Raw genomic sequence first — 21,775 nt, 5'->3', positions numbered from 1 at the left:
TATCCATTGTGAAGCCGTATTTCATGATCGTACAACAGTTCAATCATATCTAAAGGTAATCTCACAGTTTTATGTACTTTCTTATATGTGCTATTTCAGTAAAAATAATGTTCAAATGGATTTCATTTTACTACATTGCCTAAATAATAATAATAATAAAATTATTATTTGGGAATAATGATAATTTTATTATTCCTAATTACCATAAGAATGCTTTAACCGCTTAACTGTTTTGCCCGAGTGCCATACTTGCATCGATTTATCGAATTTTGATAGTTGTAAGCGAAAAATAAACCATTTATAACGATTATAATTCAATATTAAAATTACTTCGAATGCATAGATAAGTCAAGTATTCAATGGATTTCCATTTGAATCAAAATCAGAAAATATTCCCAAAATAGAAGGTGTCATCTTATTAGATAATAAAGAAAATAAAACAGTTAAGGGTTTAAGTCATAGGCTAGTAACGGCTACTTAAAATGAAGGTCGTGATTCCAGGTGTGATAAGCAGCCCGGGGGTGGAGCATACGAAATACATGACTAATATATCGAGACAACGGAATCGGAGCTGTCTCCTGTCTAATTGCTAATCATTTATAGACAAAAAAAAATATTCTAATTTCAGTTCTTATTTTTCCAAACTCTGCTCTAAATTTTCTTATTTTATTTCATCATCAATTAATGTTCCATTTTTCTTTTCTCTACTATATTTTGGGATTGTGGTCGAAAATTGATGAAATGTTTTTAGGCCAAAGACAGATCGCTGAATAAGAATTTAGTGTGCTCTAGTCTGGTATTTTTCTCTGTATATTATTTTTAATAATTCTCTTCAAAAAATTTGATTTATTTTAAGCTTGCTGCTCATTTTTGTATGTAATAACTGTAACTTTTATTTGCATTCACATTCCATTTGATAATTGACACGCCACTAATATTTCTTAAACTGGTGACATTTCCTTTGAAGTTTCAATAAATTATATTTTTTTCATTATTTTAAATCATTTCAATCATATATACATAAAAGAAATGCGTATAATTTTCAAATTTTGGTACAGAAATTAGATTTAAAATCATGGTGCTCACATTTTAAAAATTTAGTTTTGTAATTTATTAACTTAAAATTTAGAATTGGATGATAAATTTATTATGAATCGATTATCATTTAAACGCTATGATAATTTACTCCTATAAAGAATGTCCTTTATTAAGTTATTTAATACCTTTTGTAAACAATATGAGAATTAAGTCTTAGTTGTATGAAATTAAAACTTCGCATAAATTTATTGTTTAATAAATGAATGTGGATCATTGTGGATAGTCTTGTAACAAGAAAAATATTTTAATTTTGTACGTCATTTTATTTGATGGATTCAAATCTATTCAGGCAAGAAATCTTGGTTTTGTTACATCAGAATTCGATAAAATGATTTTTAGTTCTCTTAAATTTCTTTTTTTAGAGTAGATATACTTATTATTACCGCCCATTAAATACGTGAGAAATCATTAACAGTGACATTCTTACTAAATTATCAAATTGAAATAGCCTGAATAGATTGTTTAAAGGCAATCCGAGTCGATGGATCATACATATTTTCTGCATATTTCTTCCTATATAATATTCAATCAATATGCTCCCTTCTTTTATTTTACCCAAATCAAGTGTATGCATACGGTATCATCTAGTCTGTAATCTTTAGAATTCAGGTGTAGTTTTAGGGTCTTTACTTTTCTCTCAAACGCAAATAAAACTTCATATCCCATAGAATATTGCCTCGTAAAATCGAAACCCTTCTCGTTACTGCCTTTATTTTCATTTTTTTCCCCTCTTCCTTCCTTTCTTGTAGCAGATTTTACTTGAAGAATAATGCATGCAAACACTTTCTGACGACGAGCGTAAAATAAGAATACACTTCACCATCCCTACCCCCACCCCCAGTGTCTGTGCGGCGAGAGTTAAATCGATTCAGAGCCGCATGAATCCCAAATCATAATGTATAGCTCTAGAGATGATGAAAAAGAGAGCGAAAAAGTGAAGTTATTTCGTTCCATTTTTTCTTTTTTTTTATTGACGATTCCGTGTACATGTATATTCCATTCTGCTTGCATATAGATAGTCGTATATATGCATACCGCACGTAAAAGAGAATACTTTTAAGAGAGCAATATAATAATAGAAAAGCCAGTAGAGAAAAGGGGAAAGGAAGCATTATCTTTTTACAGTGTGAAGGAAGGTGTTTCTCCACCACCACCCTTGCACCATTTTATATATATATAGAGAGAGAGAAGAGGTGGGAATTGGAGTGACTCGTAAACAACATGATGGAATGAATCTAAGGGGAGCGCGGGGTGCGAAAAGATCAATTCGCGATTCGTAGAATTCCCCAAATCCAAACTTAAATGGATTTATGGCAGTCGTGTTGACGATGTTTGGCCGGAAATCGAAAGTGGGAAGTACCTAAAGAAATTATGGTTCCGACGAATTTTTCATTCTCTGTATATTCAGACAGAAAAATTAGGCACCAAGAAAATTCTGTTTTTTTTGTTTTTTTGTTTTTTTTTTTTTTTGTTTTTCCTTCTTAAGTCGTGCTTATTTTGATTTGATTCTCTCTCTCATTTGGAAACGTAAGCTCACAAAATTTCATGTATTACATATTATATATATATATATATATATATATACTCTTCTGAAGAAGTTATGAATTATACTACTGTTCAAAATTTTGTATTGGAAAAGCTTATTACATAAGAAACTCTCCTTATCTAATACATTAATTTCAACAGGGTTTTTGTTTTATTTCTAGCTTTTAATATATATACTTGAAAATAGCAATATTTACTTAAAAGCCGACATCACTTCTAAATCTCAATGATCATTTGTTAACTTAGTGTCCATTGTTGCAACAGCCATTTCAGTTATAGACAAATGATTCTAGGTCGAAAGTTTAACCTTCCGTCGGGCGCAATGCAAATCCTAACACGATCGGGCGCAATTCATCTAAGAGATTAATGTACTCAATTAATGCAATTTTTGAATGTATGTTAAAAAAAAACATATTAAACAGAACTATTCACTTACATTTGAGTATATTTAGGCTTTAGATCTTGCTGATTGGTTAAAAAAAAACTCGTGCCTTCCATCTCACAGATAAGCTGCGCCCAATGGAAGGTTAAAGCGCAAATCCTAATAACTTAAAAAATTAGAAAAAAAGAATATCTTTTGGTTACTACTGATTTTATTTCATATACTAAATTCTTCTTCTTTCTATATATTGAGATATTTCCCTTTTAAAAAACAAAAATCGAAGAATTTATCTAAATTCCTTATTACTTTAGTTGTTTTGCTACCATTATATGAATCTTTTCCTTTAGGAAATTATACTAGTTGGATTTATTTGATAAGAGACACACAGGATGAAAGCGACTGAGATATTATAATTCCTAAAGCTTTCTTTTCGTTTCGCAGAATGGCATCCCTGGGTGTTCTGTTCTATGCTGTTCTGTTTTTCGCCAAAATATCTTCTATGCTGCTCTGTTTTTCGCCAAAATATGCCAATTTATATTATATAAGAACTATTTCAAGAATTTTAACTTCAGCTTGTATCTTTAGAGAGAATCTATTGGTTTACTTCAAAAAAATGGTGGCTCTATTCTCATCTATTATATGTTCATTACATTTTAATATCCAAATTGTTGGAACTTAATAATATCGCTATATTATACTTTACATAATTCTTAGTTGGTTCTTTTCAAGATAATCAAGGTATTTAATATACCACAAATATTTCTTGGAATTTTTCTTTAAAATATAACAAGGATCTTTGCCTTTCTCCATCATCTATGTTCCAAGGGGCATATTGTTTCTTACATATACACTTTCATATATCATTTTAGTTTCTCTTTAACAAGAATTGTGGTTACGTAAAGTTACCCTAAAAAAGTTTTTAAAAAAAGTGAAAGTAAAGTTATTATTAGTTCTATTATCATTCATTATGACTGCATGTTCACCGCATTTTCATATCCAAATTGCTGTAACTTAATAATATCTCGATATATTATATTTTATATGATTCTTAGTTGGTTCTTTTCAAAATAATTCAGATATTTTTGACATCACAGATATATCTTGAAATTTCCCTATCATTTATGTCTCGTGGGGTATACTGTTTCTTATAGTATATACATTTTCATATATCATCTTTGTTTAGCTACAACAAGAATTTTTGTTATATAGTTTAGCTATAACAAGAATTTTTGTTACTTGTTTGACTACAACAAGAATTTTTGTTGCTTAGTTTAGCTGCAACAAGAATTTTTGTTACGTAGTTTAGCTACAAGAATTTTTGTTTCGTAAAGTATGCAGTAGTTATATTGAAGTTACAGCTAGTTTAGCTATAACAAGAATTTTTGTTACGTAGTTTGGCTACAACAAGAATTTTTATTACGTAAAATATAAATTAGTTATGTTGACTCGATAGGAGATACAGAAACGATTGAGCGGATACTATATACTCTCAGGTTACTGGCTTGATTCACGTCTCACACGAGTCGGTGAGGAAAACTGATGACGTGATGTTGAGGATGACTCTAGAGGGATCCCAGGTCTTGATGTTTTCTCTCCATCGCTACGGGCTCTCTCAGGGAAAGTAATTAACGTCTGTCAGGGTTTCTCTCACCCCCACCGATCCCCCCTACAGCTCCGGGAGGGAGCTATTAGTTGCAATAAATCACTGCTGACGCCCACTGATCCAGATGGCCTTTGTACACTCTCGGTTTTCCAACCTGCCTTCCTTTCCACTTATTGCTGATAGTGCAGCGGTGGACCGATAACGCAGTTGTTCATTCCGTAATGTAAACACAAATTTTGTTCAAGCTCCTTCTGCTGCTGCTGTAGTATATCATACTGCTGTGGGGTGATGACTATGGTTTGTTAAGATGTGTTTTTTCTCCTCTCATTCATACTTTGTATATATCTCAATGCATTAACGATCTGTATGATGGAAAATATCTTACCATTAGATTCGACATGGGAGTTCTTCAAGTGTTTGTAAGGAGTTCAACACTCTCTTGTAGAATTCGCTTTACCATTTTGATTAAGTGTCTTACTCTAGAGGATTTTTTTTTTTCTTTCTTGTATGGATTACATTAGTGTGGATCTCTATATCATCGATAGTGAGATTTAATTGAAGAATGAAACTTGGCTAACATTTTCGTGGCTAGTTACAGATGTTTTATTCCTATTCCAAATAGAATGAATAAAGATGAATGAATTAGAATGCATGATATAAATGATCTTTTCATTCTGTAACACATACATAAGAAGAATAAAATTCTGTTTTTGGCTTTGATACTTATTATAATTTATGAAAATTTTTTCCCCGCTTTCTTTTATTCATGCTTTGTATATACTTCAGTGCATTAGAATCTGTATGGGGGATATATTGCTATCATTAAATTCGACATGGGAGTTCTTCAAGTGTTTATAAGGAATTCAACACTCTCTTGAGGAATTCATGACTAACATTTTGATTAATTGTCTTGCTTTAGTAGAGAGTTTTTTGGTAATGAAATGGCATTCTTTATGTTACTGAGTGTGCTATATCATTGAATGTGAGATGCAAGTAAAAAATGAATCTTAAGTACATTTTTATGGCCAATTACAAACATTTTAATTCTTGTTACGAAATACATAAACATTTAAAAAAAGATGACCGAATTAGAATGTTTGAAATAAATGATGATGGTTTTTCGTCTCTCTGCAACTTATATGTAAGGATGAGAATATAAATTATTTGACTATAGTTTGTTTGAAGATGGTCCCACCATACCTTATTCATACTTTTTAGCACATTCTTCACTGTATTAGATATTTGTATTATGGAATATATTGCTGTCATTTGATTCAACATGTGTTTTTCAAATGTTAAGTCTAATACAAACGTTTTAACTCTTGTTTCGAACTGAAACTGGGTTAAAAAGAAAATGAACGAATAAGAATGCTTGAAATAAATTAAAGCGATTTCTCATCTATCTGCAATTTGTTCTTAAATATATATTTACTAACTTGGGTATTGTAGTTGTTTCAGCTTTTTTCTCCTCCTTCATTTATACTTTGTGCTTAATCCATTGTAGGATCTGCAGGATGGGGGATATGCTACCATTTGATTCGACTACTTAGCACATTCTTCTATGCAATGATTTATATTGGGGAATATATTGCAGCCTTTTGATTACACAAGGGAATTCTTCGAATGTTTATAAAGAATTTGACATTGTCTCGTAAAATTTATCAGTACCATTTTTCACTTTGGAGGAAGGGTTTTTGGTTAGCAGTAGTGATGAGAAGAGGCTTTATTCTTTGATTATGTATATATTTTTTAATTTTACTCTGTTGTTTTGTTACTTCATTTTTATTACTTACTTTTTATTTATTTATTTTTGCTATTTATTTACTCTACTTTTACTGAATAAAATACAAAGGGTAGTCATAAAGTGACTATCTGTATCTAACTGTGACTATATTTTTCCTGTCTGGAGACATCTGCAGTTCTTTTTATGGAATGAAATCAAATTTCATATGCAGAATGTTGTGACCACGGGGAGATAAATTGTAAAAGAGGAAAAAAAATCCCAAACCACAACCAAAAAAAGTCCGCAAGAGATGAGATTTGGGTGCTTTTGCTTTTCAACATTCCATAGATAAAATGGTGTTCAGCAATTTAAACTGTTTTAAAGCAATATTTACCTTATAAATAGGCCATACACAACTAGTTGTTTAAGAATTAACTATTTTGATGTTTGTTTATCAAATTTTAAATGCCATTTAAATAATAAAATTTTTATCAGTTGGGTTATTAGGGAGGTGTAAAATCCTTACGAAACCTGTATTTCTATTATTTTATAAGCTAGTTTATAAAACTAGCGCATGTTTTAAATTGCTGAAATAAAATTACTGCTACGTGTTTCAACCTTTAGTTTGAATCACTGCATAATCCTCACCATCAATTATTTTACAACGCAAAAAAAAAAAAAAAAGAGTTTTTTTTTTTTTTTTGACAAAAATTATATTAACCCTCCACTATTTTACCCCTCAGGAAGAAGGCTAATTTTTTTTCTCCTTCTTTTTTAAATGTAACTTTTAAAAATGTAAAGAAAAAAAGCATAAAAAATGCACACAAGAAATTCACTCCGCAATCTCATGTTCCTTTTTTTTTTTCTCCCCCCCCCTTTTTTTTTGCATTTGTATTCTTGCACACCAGAAACAATTTTTTATGCACCTTTAATCCACCTACACGGTTTTCATTTTTTCCAATGCGGTGGAAAAAAGTTTTGAAAAAAAAAATACACTAAAAGTCATTAACGTTTTTGTCATTTCCTTTAGAACCACCAAAGGGGTTCGCGCTTTCCATTTTTCTCATTTTCTTATTCAAAAAAAAAAAAAAAAAAAAAAAAAAAAATGTTGAATATTTCTTTTTAGCGGTAGCGCTATCGAGTGTACGTCGTTGATAATTATTGCTATAACTGACACTTTGAAATATTATCCGCAAAAGTAAATACATTATGCGAGGTTTTTTTCTTGTGCGGAAAAAATTTTCTTTTTCCGAGTTAATCGCGTTTAGTTTAAGTAACTGAAGATCTCTCAGTAGGATAAGTATCGCATATATTTCATAGAGTCTCCATCAAGCTGTAAAACCTTTTTGACAGTTCCATTTTTAAGAAATGGAGATAAAAAAAAAAATTCTTATCTGAAGATGTCAAATATTAACAGAGAAACGAGAACGGAAAGAAAAAAAAGTACATTTTATTAGTTTGATTACTTTACTCTTTGACAAGGTAATTATTGCTTTGTGAATATATTTTTTTCGTTATTTCGAAGGACATAAGAAAAAAAAAATAGAAATGTGATTTACATTTCAGGTTTTATAAAAAAAATTTTTAGATAATAACTGGCATTAACTATGATTTGTTTCTGGTAAATCTCTCTCTTTATTTATTGCTTTGGATTCTATAAATTCATGAGTTGTTTTTAAAGAAATCGTAAAATACATTTTGATCATTGGCACAATAATTTGATTTATAATTTGGTGTGAATCTTGCATTAAAACTACTCTGCGTATATAACATGAAGGTGATCATTGGTATTTGTGGGGGAAATAAATATGTAGCATTAAATATATTGTTACTAATAAAATATCTAAAATGAAAAATATAATATTACAGCAGTCTTTCAGACATAGAATGTAAAATTTTTATGGCTTTCTACTGAAAAACAATATCGTGAAATAAAAAATTATTATTTTAAATCACTCATTTTTTCTTTAAAAATCATTGTTAATGCTTAAGCTAAAAAAAGCTAAATGTATTTGATAATGTATAAGATATAAAATACTTTTACAATATTATTTTTCTTTTTCATTTTGTTGTTGTTAATGCAGCATTCACTTAAAAATACAATCTAAAAATGATTTCCAAGTAAATTCATTATGAGGTAGTTGAAAATAATACACTAGTTTCAGGAACAGTTATTTAATTATTTTCGAAGTCCCACATTTCAGAAAACAAAACAAAACAAACACGAACACGAAAAATAACCGACACTCACTTAGAATACAATCTAATAATGATTTCCAAGTAAGTAATATATCTTGATGTTAATCAGATAACGCCATCTGTTGTATCAAACGAGAAGGCAGTAGAGTTATGTAACCGCCACAAACAAATAAAATGAAAAAAAAAAATCGTAACGTTCAATCAACATTTATTTATCATTCTTCTGTAAAAGTGAAGATAATTAAAAATTTAATCTTGCCTTTTTTCAGCTTTGTACATCAATGATAATTGAAACGAGGAAATGACTTATTGCTCCGAATTTGTGTGCCTCAAATTTTCAAGCAATGTCTTAAACTCATCCTTAACATAACATAAACTAATAACAAAATTGTTATTTGTAATTCCCGTTTATTTAATGTGCTCGTTTTAATTTCAATCGACTATTAATCAAATAGTTTTGTTTGTAAACCATGCTTTTGCAAATGACTTTTCGTGTGCAGTATATTAATTTTAAACTTTTAGTAAAGAAAACAAATTCATAATTATCAGAAACGATTTAATCGTGAGAGAAGCATTGAGAGCATTGCCAAATAAGTAATCTTATTGTTACATAGAAACCGAAGAGAAGAAACATCGGCCTTTCAAATGTTTCATTTTTTCTCTCTCTCTCTCTTTTCTTCCATTCTAGGAACAATAACAAAACATCGGGACACTAGATTATCTTTTTTTTTTCCAGTCCTTTATTTATTTTCATTTTCATAGGTGAATTCGGGGGAGGGGGGGGGGCAAGATGGCATTTCGAAAGGTAATACTCCGAGTGACCAGAGCAAAAATTTAGGAGCATACTAAACATGAGAAGTGACCGGATTACTGGACAAGGTACGGCCGTTAACCCTGCAGCGGAATTTTCTTTACGATTTGGGGAACCCAGTTGAGAAGAAATACGGAACGAAAATGTCCCTTTAAGTACTTCTGTCGTCGACGATTTCTTTCGGTAATAAAAGCTCCAGTTGAAGAAACAAAATATTTATTCGTTTAATCTTGTTGTTATCCGGAACACGCAGAGAATATGTTAGAGCATGTAAAAGAATACGTGCATTAAATACAAACTAATCACTTTCTATTTTTTTTTTATGTATACCTGAAATGTTATTACTTTAATAAAGTTATCATTATACGAAAAAAATTTGATGATAATAAATTTTCAGAAATTTTTATAAATGAAAATAATGAGGATAGATTCATATAGAACCGAGCATCTGAAATCAGGGGTTCTGACCCAAAATAGAGTTATATTTGTGAATTGAGAAGACAAAGAATAACTACATTGTCTGTTATCGTTGTATATTATTAAGCAGAAATAATTTTGATTATTTCAATCAAATTTTTCAAATAAACGTTCTTAACTAAATTTCTGAGGATAAGTTAATGATCAATCTTTCATTGATCAATTTTGTTGTACAATTTTTATCTATATTTGCAATAATGGAAAAAAAAAAGAAAAAAAGATGGTTTTGCGAATTCTAAAGGAAATTCCTAGCAAAAGAATATTATTACAGACGAAATATTTTCTAGTTTCAAATTTAGGTTACCTGTATATTTAGAAGCAAAAATCAGTTCCGCAGATAGGTAATAAAGATAAGGTATCCATAAGATCTTTGAGATTATTTTTGTTTTCCACAGTATGGGTACTGGAATTAATTCACAACAATCTTGCAAATAACTGCGTGACTTATCTTTCATATTTTTGAGTTGAAGGAGATATAATTGCACAACAGAAGAAAAGAAATTTAGTTATTCACTTTGTTTTTTTTATGTTCTAGAAATCTTCATATCATGGTTAACACTTCATTCTTTTCAAATTATATGGTATTAAATGTATTAACAAAAAAAGATTTCAAGATAAATTATTTTACATTTAAGGCATTTTTTTCTTTGTAATTTTATCATTATATTTTTATAATATTTACATTCTCATTTAAATAGGCAGGGCATTTATTTTATATAAAAATTACCCGAAAGCAATATATCTATCTTTCTGTATTTATAGAACTTTACTAAATTTTGTTATTTAGAATTTATTTTTATATAAAGAACATGATTTATTTTACTTAGGTTTGAAATGACCAGCATATACGTTTATGAGCAATTTTTAATAACATATTTAGGTTTATAAAAGGAAGTCAATTTATGGTCACGTGTTTTACAAACATTTACCGAAAAATGTATTTTGTAATTTTTTAATTATTTCTTTTAGGACTAACACCATTGTACAGCATAGATAAACGCTTTTAATTTGGTCACATCAGTTGAATCTATTCCTTTTATAATCAGCTCTATTTATATAATTCAATAAAAATAATAAATGCCTTTAAATTATTTGTGCAATCTGTATTAGCAGTTTCATTTTAAATACTGATTCTTTGTTTCTTTTCAGCACCCGTACCCATCAGAAGATCAAAAGAAACAATTGGCTACAGATACAGGCTTAACAATACTTCAAGTAAATAACTGGTGAGTCACTTAATTTCATTAAAAAAATTTTCACTGGTTAAGTTTACGCGAAGGAAAAATTCATGATCGAATTGCATGATCTTAAAATTAATAACAGTAATATATAGTTGAAAGTATGCGTCTCAAATGATCTTATGATTGATTTTCCCTTCTAATACAGATTGGCAAAGAGTAAAATGAAAGACGGATGGTTCACTCACGATTAACTACAATAAAATAAAACATTTATCTACAACTGGAATCTGTTTTTATATTATGTCACGTTTTTAAGAATTGCTGCGTATATATATATATATATATATATATATATATATATATATATATATATATATATAAAGACCCAGCATGCACTAGCGTGTTCATGTTTAGCATACAATTAATGTATAATTTATAATAGAAAAGAAGATTAAATGATTGATATATTTTTTCATTGGATTGGTATATCCTTATTCGTATAAACCTCGCTCTATTCAAGATCGCATCGCTTAGGGCAGCAAAAAAAAGTCAGTGGGGGGGGGTGCTGCTTTTCTGATACTAACCGACAGCTGAGCAATAGAAAGATTAATCTAGCTCTAAAGATTACTTTATATGTACAGATCAACTTAAAAACGATTTGCTTCAAAGGCCTTAAAAAAAGTTCCGCAGTCAAGTTTTGGATTTAGGCTTTTCTCACAAAGACTTCCCATTGTCCCTGCAGCCCCTAAATGCTCGATAATCCAGCTGGAGAGTTTTCAACCGCCTTTTTAACGTTGCTTTCTATCAGAATCCCGAACACCGGGATTAAATCTTGGGGAGTTGGGTGCTCAGAGGTTTCCTTATTGCTAATCCTTGGTGAAGAAAAGAAATCACAAAACACCTTCAAACGATTGCTCCCACTTCGTGGGCCCAAACTTGTTTGTTGGGGTGAACTGTGGCTTGTCATTCGAGGCACGTTCGCTTTCATTTTGTGTTCCATTTTCCTTCCTTTCGAATGCCCCCCGCCGACTTTTATCCGGTTCTTATCGCTTAAGATTTTGAATGGCAATCAAAACTGCTTTGTTAAGAGATATTTCTTCAGCGCCATTATTCTTTAAAACTTCTTTTCCCCCAACTGAGCATCCTAAACCGCTCACCGTCGAAAAATTTCAAGGTGATGGTAGATAAGAAGTGATGAATATTACATTACAGCACATTTTTTTCCTTCTATTGTGCGTTTTATTTTGTTTTTGTTAAAGTAGTTAAAGAATTTGAATCCAAAGAAAAGTTTCTGCAATGTGCGATAAATGAAGTCAATATTATTTTATATTTTTCGTATTCTCAGAAGCGAAATATTTAATATCCCGAATTAAATCATTCCACATATTTATTGATTTTTTACTCCCTGTTTAATTTACTGCCGTATAAATCAATAAGTCTTTAGAGAAACAAATTGAGATCAAATTTTTTTGTGTCTTTAGTTCACCTGAAATACAAGTCAATATTCATTTGCCTTATGATTGTTTTTCTTTTGTTAAACTGTTGATATAATTGTTTTTATTGTTTAATGAGGGATCTGATCCCCCTCCTTCATATTACACAAATTTATATTTATTTCTTTGAAAGTTTTCTGTAAAACCATTCCTTCTATTCTTTTCTGTCCTAAATCTCATATGATAAAATTGCAAGAGGGAGGAAAATTGAGAGACAATTACATTGATATCATTAAAAAGACAGCTTAAAAGTTCTTCTATGGTGTAAAAATCCATTTTGTGCAATAATATTTTCGAAAGTTATCGCGGAAATATCCTAAAATCTCTCTTAATTTGGAATTAATTAAAATTTAAACAAAGATCACTCTGAGATGCAGATTTTTCCACTTTTCAAAGTATGTGTCGGATACAATAGCTATATGTTAAATGATCTATACATACACATTAATCCGTATATTTCTTTATTATTATAAATTACATATTTACAGATTATACATTTAATGAATAACGGTAAAACAGGAAAACCACACTTCAAGCATGGAAATAACTGACAGTTCCTCTCTGCAATATTCTTTTCAAAATACCATGTTATTGACATCAGATGTAATCTCTTATTGCAAATTTTTACATACATTCTACATCTTTAAGTGATTATAAGGAGCTATAGATAAAAATCTAAGCGAATCCAACGGAATCATGCTGCTTAAATCTTTTGATACCACAGTGCAGCTTCTCGTTTTATATTCAATTCAAAATTCAGTTCATTCAGAGCCTCATTGAATCTTGCCGGATCTGTGCGTATCCAAGTCGGCACGGATGTCAATCATTCCCCAAAAACCATGCCAGAAAAATAACAACAAAATTATAATCCTTGGCACTAAAAGCTTTAGCTAGCCTAGAGGTGGGAGGGATGCTTCGTTCCGCTATTCTGCTGGTTCAAAAGTTTCGCTGCCTGCCCACCCCTTGCAAGGTTCAGCAAGCGAAGAAACAGCACGGTCTGTCACAATGTCACTGGTTTGATGCAAAAATTACATTGCGAATGAGCGCTTGAACCCCACAATTAAGATCTAGCCGTATCCCTGTGCAGTCCTTCCAGTCTTTATCCTTTAAAAGGATTTCTGCCTTTGCAGGATGTTGAAGAAAAAAAAAAAAATAAAGGATAATCAGGTGACGGAACTTGTTATGGTAATTGTAGTGGGGAAATGCAAACGTGATGTATCATGAGATCGGAAGGTTATTATTGTTGTTTTCTTTTTATCTTTTTCTACGTTTCTATTCGTTAGATGTTCTTCTGTTTAAGACATGACATTTACTATAAGCCTCGGCACTCCTTATTCGAAGCTTTTCAAGTTGCAGAGCTAAAAAGCAAAAAGATAATCTTTTAAAAAACTTTTTAACGGTTGTTATTTTCATCTTCTTTTTTTCTTTCAAATCTTGCTGTTTTTGGTTAATTGGGTCTTTTTTAAATTCAGTGCCATTACTATATAAAAAAAAATTTCTCCTCAGAATCAAGACTAAAGCTCATTGATATACAAAAGGATTGTCAAAACATTGATGGAAAAAGTAGATTAATGCCCCAATCGGAAAGTTTTTCAATTCCTAATGTTCTTTAATTGGAAAAAAAAAAAAATTGGTAAAACTTTTTCAATATGAAGTTACATTTAAAAATAATTAAAAAATTTTTTTTTGAAGTTCGATAAAAGTACCAGAATTAACTGTCACTCAGCCTTAAGATTCGCAAACCAATTAACTAAATAATAAATTAATAGCAAAAGAAACCTCACATTATGATAAGTTCTTCTCTACAGAGATTATATTCAATCGTAGTGATAGTCATTAATGATATTTTTTTTTCTGATTAACCTATTCTATATAATAAGCATTTTGATTATGAATTTGAAAATTATTGTATTGATCCTGAATTCAAAATGACCTTTCATTTGGTTTACTTAGAGCATAACATAAAATATGACTTTAGTGGGCGTAACCTTTTAAAGGTTTAAATCATATTGGATGAAAAGTGAAGTCTTTGCTATTTCTTAAAATTATACATTTATTGGGTTATTATTAACACTTCATTTATTGATAGTCTACTGATTTTATTTTTGAGAAGTTATTAAATTTTAAAAAGTAGTCAAAATATCTTTCAATGTATAACTTTCTTCTAGGATATTTAAATCATCAAAAATAACGAAAAAGTTTTTTTTTTTTTAATTTCTTGAAAGTATTTAAAATATTTTAAGTTTTTTTTTTTTTTTTTTTTTTTTTTTGTTCTTTTATCGGAAAACTAGTTTACAAAAGTCTACTTCTTGACCGACTAAATAATACAAAAAGAAAAAAAAATTGTATATAATTCTGATATCTAACCAGAACAAAGTTATTTTATCTCACGTTTTATTCCGCAATAATTAATTATATTATACAGTTCTGACACTTTCGGCATTATTCACTTACAAAGACATTGTGTTTCATATGTTATATGCGGCTTCTTCAGATCTTCGCCATTTATTAGTTTAAAATCTCCAGAGCGTTACTTGTTGAATGCTAACAATTCCTTTCCTATATAATTGGGATAAAGTAAACAATAAACTATATGTTCCCTCAAAGGCTACAAACTTCAATTAAAAGGATACGGTTGGCTTCGACTTTTTGCTCATAATGTTTATACCAACCAACCACTTAGGTGCAACTATAGTTTTATGGTGCAACTCTTTATTCTGCGCAGGCCTTCTTTGAAGCACGCTTCGGGATTTTTAACCCATTGAACTCGTCCGTGTTTTGTATTGTTCCGAAGATAATGCGTTTTAAAGGTGATTCGATAATGAAACGGATTATTTGATATTATATCATTAATCAAACGCAAGCATTGTGCTTTCCTGCATGCTAACATGCGTTTTTTGTGTTGTTAATAGACACGAACTGTAGTGAAAGTTAGTGAAACGAAACATCTTTCAGTTCTCTTTCTTTGTGTTTCCGTGGCTGTAGAACGTGATTTATGGAAAATCAAATCACTAATTGAATCTTGATATAGGAAAAGAGAACCATTCAATTGTTGACATACTATTCCAACTTGATGTACATTGCTGGCTGAGAAGTCAAAATACAGGGGACCGCTAGATTATAATGACTGAAGATCTTAAATCACGTTGTGAATTTTGAATTGTTATCAATTTTCATTTCACTGTAATTAAAATGATTTTAATAAAAAATTTTGTAAAAAGCATTATACCCGAAAAGGCTTTGTTAAAATTTCTAAATAATTAATATTGTTCTTCAACTGTTGCAAATGAATATTCTTAAAATGATTCTTAAAAACATTGACAAATTTGATTAACTCTTTTAATTCTTGTTTTTCATTATTTTTCAAAGATTCAAAAATATCTGAAGAAAATTTCACACTTATTTAAAATCAAAATAAATAAATAAAAATTAAGGTTCAATTTTATGTTGAAAATTCAGAAACTTTTCATATGTTGGAAATTCTGAAACATTCCCTTTTTTATTTTTCTGAAGTTAAAATTTCATATTTATTTAAAATTAAAATCTTAAGGTTCAACTTTCATGTTGAAATTCGGAAACCTTTCTTTTTTTATATATCCTTTCATATCATCTCGCATACTTAAGTGCAATTTATATCTAATTCTGAGCCAACATTGAATAGATACTTTTTAATCGATTAATAATTTAAATGTTTCGCACGGCAAAAAATGACAATCGTATTTATTTTTTTATTGTCTTCCAGTTTTCTCGTAACAAAATGGAAAAATATCAAATTGTTAATTTTTTCCCCGGTTGAATATGTATTTATGTATCCTTTCTCTCTAAACTGAGTAAATAATAATATTTTTTATTGTTATATTTAGAAAACTGTTACTAAAGTTGTTTATGACATTTTACTGGTTTTTGGTATGGTTACAATTCAGTAAAGATATATTATAGTTGAAAAGAGAATTACTTAAAAAAATAAGCTTTAAAATAATGATATCTTATTTCATGGTTTCTTTTAAAAATAACTTATTTAACAACGGAAAATTATTTTGAAATTATTATTTCAACATCAACTGAGATATTCCGACTCAACTATAATTCGTAGAGGTATTGCTTTTTTCTATGATTCCTCAACATAACATTAAATCAGCTAGGAGACCTATCAGCCTTCAACAGACTAGAACAACTTAAAACTTCATTTACAATTTCCACTCAGACGCAGCAACAATAAAGGCAATGGCATCTCCGAAATGGCTGTAAAAGGCCACAAATAAACTCATTTGCAAGCTGTCTTAACCTTCATTCCTTAATAGGACAGCTGACGAGCCAACCAAACTAGAAAATTCTCCACCGTTTAAACAATTCCGCTCGGATTTCCCAGCACACTTAAGTCTACGACGTGCCTATCAAAGGAGAACAAATTCACAAGTTCCTCACTTAATTCAAGAAAGATTCCGACGCTGCTTTTCCACCATTTTCTCCGACTGGGGCGCCGCCATTAACCCCCTCCAACCCCCCACTCCAACAGTCTTTATTTCGACGCATTTGAATGAGAAGACGCATTCCAATGCAAAACTGTCCCATCAAGTCGCTTCGGGCTTTTGCGCTCACACCTACAGGGGGCGATATTAACTTCATTTAAATTTTAAAGCTTTGCGAAACATTACAGAACAACTGCGTAAACGGCCCCTGCCTCAACCCACGGGGGACTAGCTATTGTATTCGCTTTCTCGCTCTTGCTAAACACGAGTTTTTCTTTCTTTCTCTTTTTGCTCATTTGTTTGTTGGTTTTGCTTGCTTTTGTTTTTTTCTTTTCCATTTATTCTTTCTCATTGTTCGATCAGAAGGTTTTTCTGTGCCGTTTGAGAAGAAAATGAGGATTTTTTTCCCCCTCTGTCGTTTGTCTTTGTGTTGTTTTCCCCGCGTTGCGTTTTTCTTTATTCTGGAGATTATGGTTTGGCTTTGTTTTTCTGTGAATATCATTTGGTGTTTAGCTGGTTTCTTGTTTTTTGGTGTTTTCTCTTCTGGTTTCATATTTCTCTCCAATGAACCCTTTGTTTATTTTGTTTTTCCAGCCGTTAAGAATACATTAAGTGAAATGCCAACAATGAAAACGAAATTTTTAATAACATGATATAAACTGGATTATCAATTCCGATTTTAAGATCAGTAACAATGCTATTTTTTAAAAATCGTATTAAGGACGCTTAAAACTTTGGACTTTCGTCATTATTTATATGTCATAAATAAATATATCTGATTAAATGTAATAATTTATACAGTTAATGCATTTGAATAGCAGTTTATTATTTACATAGTAGTACATCTACAAAGTAATCTTATTTATAAAAAAAATAGAATTCACCATATGACAAAGAGTTATATTTACTGATCTATATGTTAGTATTTAAAAATAGAAATTATGTCGTTTTACTTTTCCCTCTTTTTTCTAAAGCACAACTTCTGAAAAATGAACTGTGTACGTTTGAAAGATTAAAATTGTGTTTTATTTTTTGTGATTTCAATAATATGCATTTAATTTAGAGCCATGCAATGAAGAATTTTGAAATAAGCTTTCTTACAGAATTTTTCATCATAGAAGTACATTATTTAATTTTGTTCTGTTGAGATTTTAAATATCATCTATTACAGCTAATTTTAAACATATCATTTCCTGAATTTCATTTGTCCTCTTCGAAAAGCTGTCCATCATTTCTATTATTTAAAACTAAAAGTATATTGAAATAATTCTTTAATTCAATATTTCTAATAGATCAAAACATTCTCTTGTACTTATAAATTAATGCAAATATTCGAATGATTAAAATTCATAAGAATTCCTTTATAACGAAACATAACAGTTTTATTTCGTTATAAAAGAAATATTATTTACAATTTTTTTTTTTTTTTCAGATTCAGTAGAGTTAACTAATTTCCTTGAGGAATTTGATTGCAAATTTTTCATTAAAAAAAACCCATCCATTTAAAAAAAAGAAGAAACTATTCTATATAATAACCCAAAACAATTTAAAAAATGAATATATTACTACAACATGCAGCTATCACTTGCAATATAACTGCCAATTTGTTTACAAAAAAAAAGTTTCACTTGCAATATAACTGCCCATTTGTTTACAAAAAGAAAGTTCACCTCTCGCATTATTTATTCAATTTAAAGATAGTACATTAGAAATGAAGACTGATAAATGTTGTGAAATATTTTTTCGTGACAGAGACGCTCGTAAAACTTATGAAAATTCCTCTTGATGACGATAATGATGCAGATTTCGAATATTTGCTCTATGAAAAATCGAGTAATGCCAAACTCTCGTCTATTTAATGGTCGCTCGTCTGTTCCCTAATTAGTAAACAGGGGTCTTAATGGCCTTCTCCGTTGTTCCAAATAAAAGGGATAAGGGGTTGTTTTCTTTCTCTGGCTCTCCCCTCCGATCCAATTTTCTGGGCCCATTATTTCTAAAAGTACAAATAGGAATGAAGAGGGTTGGGGGTCTAAATTCGCTCTCCTAAGTCCTATCAAGCAAAAATTTATTTTTTCTCTCTTTTTTCTGAAATGTTAATCGCTGATTTTTAACTTGCTGTTTCTTTATCTGTAGCGGTAATTTGATACATCAGTTGAGATATTTCTAATCGCTATTCATTCGTCAAGTCATAAGAATTCTCAAACTCTGTCGATTCGATTTATTAATTTGTAAATATGATTAAAATGTTAGTTGCAAAAAGACATTTGTAAAAATTCATGTTCATTTATACAAAAAAAAATTTGTTTTGAACATTTCCAAATTGAAAATAATAATTTGAAGGTTTGGTTTGGTGGAGTTTATTGGCGCAAAGGCCATATTTGACCATACTGCACCATAGATATGGTTAAAATAGAGAACATGTATGAAGTCTCAAATCACTAGTCTTTGGGAATTTAAAAAAATAGAGCAAACAAGAAAATGACAGTAATGTGAAAAACTCAATTAAATGGGAAAAACCAGTAACTTTTAAAAATCCAAAAAGATTTGGATGGAGTTGTTTCCCCACGAGGTCCTGTTAATAATTTGAAGGAGACGTAATTTTAAATTCAAATGTTTATGTGCTGTTTTTCTTAAAGTATGGTATAATTAATTTTTAGTGTAAAAAGCATTTACATTTAAACTTTATTTATTATTTTATTATATTAAAAATATTCTTTAATATATTTTTAATAACACAAGACAGAAAATTAAATTTGACATAAACTGACGTTTAAAATTAACTCTAACTCTGTCGACGTTTTAAATTAACTCTAACATGAATAAACTGGATAAATAAATAACGCGCGTTATTACAAAGCATGTTGTTTAAGTTATTTCGAACAAACCTAAATTTTCCCCTTGTACATATTAAAAAATTAATATTTTGTGTAAGATATTAAAAATACAATAAAATTTTATTCTTCAAAAAATATTAAATAAAAAAATTTTTCTTTAATAATCTTAAATCTAAAAATAATCTTTTAAAAAATAATTTCCATCACATTTTTCTTGTTCAGATATTCCAACCAACTATTGTTTTTCATTTATTAATCTGAACTTTCCATTACTTTCCAAAATCTTAACATTTGAGAAACTTTTCAGTTAAGTACAATTTCAAATCCCACGAATTGTCATCCATCAGCTACCAGAATCGTCTGCAGAATCCAGTGCGACCCACCCTCGCTTCTCTGGGGCGCATGGACTGAGAAACTTGGAGCGTAAGACGAGTAACCACACCAGCAATGTATCACGGGTGACGGTTGGTCATGTAAGATCGAGGATGCATGACCCCTCCGATGGGGGTTGTTCTCCCCCACCCCTGAACATCGAGGTCATCAGTCACCGGCGACAGTACATTCCGACTCAGGTCACACCTCCATGGACACTCAGTGGGAGAATGTTTTCTCCATCCCTGTCTTCGTCACAAGGAAATGTCAGATTTCTGACCAATCTCACTATTATTTTTGAAGTTAAGGTTTATACTGTTTGATAAATTCTTGTATAAGAGCACATCTAATGCATAAGGAAGTAAATTATAATTCTTTCAACAATATGAAAAAATCTATAATGTTGAAATAACAAATAAAAGAAAAAAAAAAAAGGATTTTTATATGTGAAATTTTGGATATAAATAAACAGCTAAAACATAGATTGGAATGAGGAAGCATTATATCAATCTATAGCATTATGTGTACGTGCATCTGCTTTTTAGAAGCAAGACTATTAGATATAGAACTATCAAATTCAGTACAAATATGCTTTAGAAGTTTGGAATGTGCAATCGGAGCGATTTGCTTCAATTCCCCCCCCCCTTAAAAATCAATAGAAAAGCTGACACTTTCCCACCATAATTTCCAAAAATATCATTGCACTAATTTGAATTTTACACCATTTTACAATTAAAATTTTTTAAATTATGACAATTTAATTACCGTTTTTTTTTTCTTTATTTGAATTCTCACATTTTTTAAAAAATATTTTGTGTAATTTTTAATCATTTATACCATTTCCCCAACCACATTCATCCATTTTCATTGCCACGTCAAATTTTTATTTCCTTAGTAATTTTCCTTAGTAATAATTTCGAGTAATTTTTCTTTCCTTATTAAAAGCTAAAGAAGAAAGATTCTGTCAGCTATCCGAGTAATTTATATGAGGAATCAGAAATTGAAATTTCAGTATCGCTAATGTTTCAATTTGAAACTTGCAACTGAAATTTGAAATTGATTACCCAGACACTAATGTCACTATAGCATCAGTTAGTAATGGCATGATGTCATTAGACTCCACTAAACAAACTCCTTTTTCATTGACAGAATCTGGAGCATCAAGTTATTCATTCTTTTTCATTGACAGAATCTGGAGCATCAAGTTATTCATTCTTTTTCATTGACAGAATCTGGAGCATCAACCACATTCATCCATTTTCATTGCCATGTCAAATTTTTAACCGAGTAATTTTTCTTCCTTTATTGAAAGCTAAAGAAGAAAGATTCTGTCAGCTATCCGAGTAATTTATATGAGGAATCAGAAATTGAAATTTCAGTATCGCTAATGTTTCAATTTGAAACCTGCAACTGAAATTTGAAATCGATTACCCAGACACTAATGTCACTATAGCTCCAGTTACTAATGGCATAATGTCATTAGACTAAACAAACTCCTTTTTCATTGGGAAATCTGGAGCATCAAGTTATACATAAAAGATCCAAATTAAATTGAACACAGCTAATATTCCCAGCAAATTAATTGTAG

At 30.0% G+C, this 21,775-nt stretch overlaps 1 protein-coding gene across 2 annotated transcripts in view; it reads left to right on the top strand.

The window, feature by feature from the left end:
- LOC129980908 (homeobox protein Meis2-like) overlaps positions 1-21,775 on the top strand; it is a 309,336-nt gene that overhangs the window by 196,188 nt on the left and 91,373 nt on the right. For both annotated transcript variants that reach the window (XM_056091384.1, XM_056091385.1), the window contains exon 8: positions 10,988-11,064. In XM_056091384.1, coding sequence (XP_055947359.1) covers positions 10,988-11,064 — 77 coding nt within the window. The remainder of the gene's footprint in view (positions 1-10,987; positions 11,065-21,775) is intronic.

Source organism: Argiope bruennichi, chromosome 8 (genome assembly GCF_947563725.1).
Source record: "Argiope bruennichi chromosome 8, qqArgBrue1.1, whole genome shotgun sequence".
NCBI classification, from domain to species: domain Eukaryota; kingdom Metazoa; phylum Arthropoda; class Arachnida; order Araneae; family Araneidae; genus Argiope; species Argiope bruennichi.
The sequence above is the reverse complement of the archived record's forward strand: the minus strand, read 5'-3'. Positions and strand labels throughout refer to the sequence as shown.